General features: G+C 54.6%; 1 protein-coding gene across 1 annotated transcript in view; it reads left to right on the top strand.

Moving 5' to 3' along the window:
* Positions 1-2,733: 2,733 nt before the first annotated feature.
* The window catches only part of LOC114070917 (prokineticin-1-like), a 7,471-nt gene continuing 5,314 nt past the window's right edge, over positions 2,734-4,890 (top strand). The window contains exons 1-2 of the mRNA XM_027908541.1: positions 2,734-2,805; positions 3,727-3,852. Coding sequence (XP_027764342.1) covers positions 2,734-2,805; positions 3,727-3,852 — 198 coding nt within the window. The remainder of the gene's footprint in view (positions 2,806-3,726; positions 3,853-4,890) is intronic.

Raw genomic sequence — 4,890 nt, 5'->3', positions numbered from 1 at the left:
CTCCATGGCCCCGCCGCTACTTCCGCCCCACTCCGGGCAGCTGCGTCACCACGTGACACTGCCACGTCGGACGGCGGCTCCGCGCGCCCAAAACGAGCCGTCCCGCGCTCAGCGACAGCGGCGCCGCACCGGGAATCCCCCGGGATTCTCCCGAGATTCTCCCGGGATTCTCCCGGGATTCCGCACAATCCCTCACTCCAGCACCGTGCCCTGATTTGTAGGGCGCTCGCAGCAAATCCGCACCCCCCCCCAACTCAGCCCTCCCTGCGTGCTTTTCCCCCGCAGAGCGCGTGATAAAATGCAATATTGCTTTTTTTTTTAAGTCCCCCTCTCCTTTCTCGACCTTTTCCCGTCTCAGCGCGGTTTGGTTGCGTCTCCCGCTCCCTCCACGCAGCACCGCGCGGGGGTTTGTGCAGCCAAATGAAATTCAAGCGGGGTTTTGATGGAGTTCCTGCAACTCTTCCCCGGCCAGAGCATCCCCTTGGAGCTGGATCGTGGCTGGGGATGCAGATTGGGTGCAGGGACATGGGACACGAGGATACAGCTGGGCCCCAAAATTTGCAGTAAGACAAGCCACGCTGGACCCCCATCACCTTCCCAGTGGGCAGAGAGGCGATAAAAGTGATTCTGAGCCCGGATTTCCATCGAGAACTCCCTCAAAATCAGCCCGTGCCAGACTAACACACGCAGTGGCAGGGGAGTCAGGACCCCATCACCTTCCCAAGGGGCAGAGAGGTGTTAGAAGTGATCCTCAGCGCGGTTTTCCGCGGAGGACCCCCCAAAATTCATCTCTGCTGCCAGCAGGGAGTGGGAGGTGATTTATGGCAGAGCAGCCCAGAGCCGGGTGACGTTAATGAGGCCCCGGCTGCTCCTGCCGATGGATCCGGGCTTGGCAGGGCAGGAAATTAAAATGTTATTGATGGGGGGAGTGAAGTGCGGCAGGATCGTTTATTTTTTATTTATTTAATTTTTTTTTTAAATGCGATTTTTCTTTCTCCCGGGTCCGGCTTGGAGCTCCCTCAGGCAGCACAAAGAGCCCCAATCCCGACTTTCCAGGGGCTTCCCATTTCATCCCACCTCACTGGGAGGGATGACTGCGACTGGAGTTGCCTTTTTTTTTGTTTGTTTGTTTGTTTTGTTTTGTTTTGGTGTTTGTTTTTTTCCTTTTCACATTTCTAGGAAGCAACACTGGACAAAAATACAAATGGAGATGAGGGAGCTACATCCTCTCAGCCCCTTTGCAAGGAAACCTCCCAAATCCAGCCGATCCTTGCTGTGGGATTTTGGGAAGGGGAGAGATTTTTGGGAGGGCTGGGATTGATTAATTCGAGCCCAGGTGGAGGAGAATTCAGTGATGCAGCAGCTGCCACATCAAAGGCTGGGCTGGGGGCATGGCAGTTTTGGGGCTGGTTTTAATTAATTAAACTGAAGATTTAGCACCAGATCGATCCTCTAAAAAAATTAAAAAATAAAATAAAAATTGCCCAGAAAAGCCCCATCAAACCTGTATTTCAAATCCCAACCCACCTTGGACGATGTTTCCCACACGGGTCACCTCCTGGTGCCTGATTTGCCCCCGTGGACCAGGGCAGGCCCCAAAATCACCCTCGGGGTGTTTGTTCCTCAGTGGGAGAAGCCGGAAGAGATGGAATTTCTGATGCTGGTGAGGAGCTCTGATCCCACCGGGGTGGCACCTGCAATCCAGGGCTGGGAAAATCCATCTTGCTCGGTCAGAATCACAAATCCAGCTGCCTTTTTTGGGGGGAAAAAATGGAGATTTTTATTCCCTGCCTTTGTTCCCAAAGGATCTCAGGCATCACCTTTGCCCCAGCCAGCGCTGGGAGCTTGGCCTGGGGAGTCTCAGACAACTCCAGGATCCCAGGATGGGTTGGCCATGGAAGGGTATTTAAATGTTGAACTATTTTAATTCTCTTTATTGCTTATTTTGTGGCTGAGCCTTCAGGAATTTCTTTCCTCCTGGTGGACTGTGATGCCTGGGGGTGTTTGATTGGAGTCCCCAAGCCCCGAGCACGTTTGGATGTTGTGCTTTGCATCCTCACAGGATGTAGAAATTACAAAAAAAGAGAAAGAAGCAAATAATTCCACCTTTTCCCTGCCTTTTTAGCCATCCTCTTCTTCCCCTGCACTCCCAGGAGAGGCACCAAATGCGATTCGAGGTAGATGGGTCGTACTTCGAGCCATAAATCAGTGTATTTACACATTACATTCCGACTGAAATTATGAAAAAATATGTTATTCCCTCCCCGCTTTTTTAAAAAATTATTATTATTTTTTATTCTCCCAAATAAATATGCAGCCAAGTCTCTATTTCTGGGGGGATATTTATCACATTATTGCACCTTGGGCTCTTCCGAGCCGGGGAGGAGCGGCGGAACTTCATCCTCAGGTTTTCTTTTGGCTTAATAACCCCCAATTTTTTAATTAAATTCTTCCACACACCTGTCAAGGACACTCATGGATTTAGGGGTGTACTTGGAAAATCCAGCTGTGCTGATAAATCCCCCTGGGAGCGGGGTGTGGGTAGGAGGGAGGGGACTTTTATCCCCCCTCTCCCCCCCCTTTCTTGGTGGTTCATTAATATTTCTTCGATGCCATTGGAGATTCAGGTCTCATCTGCTTCTGGTGGGATCAGGAGAGGAGGGGAAAAAAAAAATTGGAGCTGGAGGGGTTATAAAGGGGGTGGAGGTGTGAGCAGCTCAGAATTCCAGCACCATGGGCCGAATCCTGCGGCTCCTCTGCCTCCTCCTGCTCCTCAACTCCTGCCCCTGCGCCGTCATCACCGGGGTAAGTTCTGCTTCCACCCCACCCTGGGTTTTTTATTGATTCATCTTCATTATGCTGGGAAATAACACAGCAATCAGGCCTTTGTGTTGTCTGGTTTGTGTTGGTTTTTTTTCCCCTCTTTTTTCCCCAATTTATCCCTCGTTTTTCCGACCTACGGGTGCTGTTCCCACCACCAGCATCTCCTCCCAGCAGGGGAGTGTGGGATTTTAGGAAGTTTTCCAGCAGGTTAAAAATCGATGTGTCTTTATGGATGTGTCCCAGAGCACGTTCCCAATTGGAACAAGGGCTCAGACACCCCAAATTATCCTTTTCCCTCCTGAATTTAGAGGAATTATTAAACGAGGTGGGAGCTGTCAGGGTGCCAGGGGCAGGTGGTTGTTCACTCTGTCACACTCAGGGTGTCCCTGAGCAAGCACTGGACTGAGGGTGCTGCTAAAAGTGAATTTTAGGGACAAAATCCAGGTTTTTGTGGTGCTTCCAGAGCCTGGATGCTGATCTCAGCAAAGCCAGACTTGGCTGAACCCCTCTTTTCCCTCCAGTATTGGAGAAACCAAGCGTTTCCATTCCCTTGATTTCCCAAAAGGAGGGATAATGATGCTTTCCTGGCTTTTCCCAGCCAGTGGCAATTTGGGGAGGACCCGGACAGTGGGTTTATCCCTCGATTCTGCTGCTCTCCCTTGCTCTCCTGCAAACTTTCCCTCTGTGCCCCGTGTCCATGAGGGGTTTCCCCTCCACCCCATGAACCCCAGCACCCCAACCCCGCCCCAAAACCTCCCCAAAACCTCAGCCTGAACCGGCAATAACTGGGAACTGCCACTCCCAACTCCCCAGCGTGGGCTGATCCCACTATTAACCCCCCTCAAAAAAAGAGGGATAACGTTTCTTTTCCATCCTCCTCCTCCTCCTCCTCCTCCTCCCCAGGCCTGCGAGCGGGACCCTCAGTGCGGCAGCGGGACCTGCTGTGCCGTCAGCCTCTGGCTGAGGGGGCTGCGGGTCTGCACCCCCCTGGGCCGGGAGGGGGACGAGTGCCACCCCTCCAGTCACAAGGTACAGGCTGGGAAAAGGGGGGGACAAAGGCCGGGAAGGGGCTCCGAGCTCCTCCCATGGGGGGAAAGCTCCGTTAAAGGCTGGGATGGGGACGGGGGTGGGATGGGGAGGGGATGGGGTGGGGGGGGGGGGGGGGGGGGGGGGGGGGGGGGGGGGGGGGGGGGGGGGGGGGGGGGGGGGGGGGGGGGGGGGGGGGGGGTGGTGTTGGGAGAGTGGTTTTCTGGGGAGGAGGAATTGGTTCTTGAGCATCTGGGGTTGCCAGCACTGCTCACAGCGATGCTGTCACGCCTCTGGATCGTGATATTCCAAGGAAAAAGTGCTGAGGGAGGTGAGGAGGCAGCTGTGGTGGGAGTGGGAATGGGACAAGGGAATGCAGGGCCAGACCTGTCCGTCTCCATCTCTTCTTCCCACTGCCCTCTGAACCCTGGGATGGAGGTGGAGGACTGAGGGGGGGATTTGGGGGAAGGCTCTGGGTGGCATCGTGGGGTCCCAGAGCTGGGGCAGCTGTTTCAGCCTCTGTATTATTTTGGGTGATCCCCTGCGTGTCCACAGCACCCTAAATCAGGGAATCGTGGAGTGGTTCCGGGTGGAAGGGACCTTAAAGATCCCCTCATTCCACTCCCACCAGCCCAGGTTGCTCAGAGCCCCATCCAACCCGGCCTTGATCCCTCGGGAATCCTCTGGACCCTGGCTGGGAGCCGGGGTTGAGCCACCAGCCCATTCCTTTGCAGGCAAAGCACAAACCACACTGCTCCAAACCGAGCCATCAGCGCCCCTCCCAGCCAGGAGAAGCCAAGTTAAACCCTCAGAGCTCCCTGATTCCGGTGGGATAAGAGCCCCCGGCACACCGGGATTAGCCCAAAGCTCGGTGCTGCCGCATTCCCTGTTCCAGCAGGATTTAGCAGCAGCATCCCAGCCCCGGGAAGAGCTTCCCCCTCCCCGTGCCCGTATCGATCGAACGCTCCGGGAGCGAGATTGAATGGCACTGCACCTCCTGCTGGCACAAGGAAAAGGCTTCAGAGGGATCACAAACTCATT

Source organism: Empidonax traillii, unplaced genomic scaffold, assembly GCF_003031625.1.
Source record: "Empidonax traillii isolate 1590-97213 ecotype Southwest subspecies unplaced genomic scaffold, ASM303162v1 scaffold1743:size121722, whole genome shotgun sequence".
Classification (NCBI taxonomy): Eukaryota; Metazoa; Chordata; class Aves; order Passeriformes; family Tyrannidae; genus Empidonax; species Empidonax traillii.
Note: the sequence above shows the minus strand (reverse complement) of the source record. Positions and strands in the feature narration are given on the sequence as shown.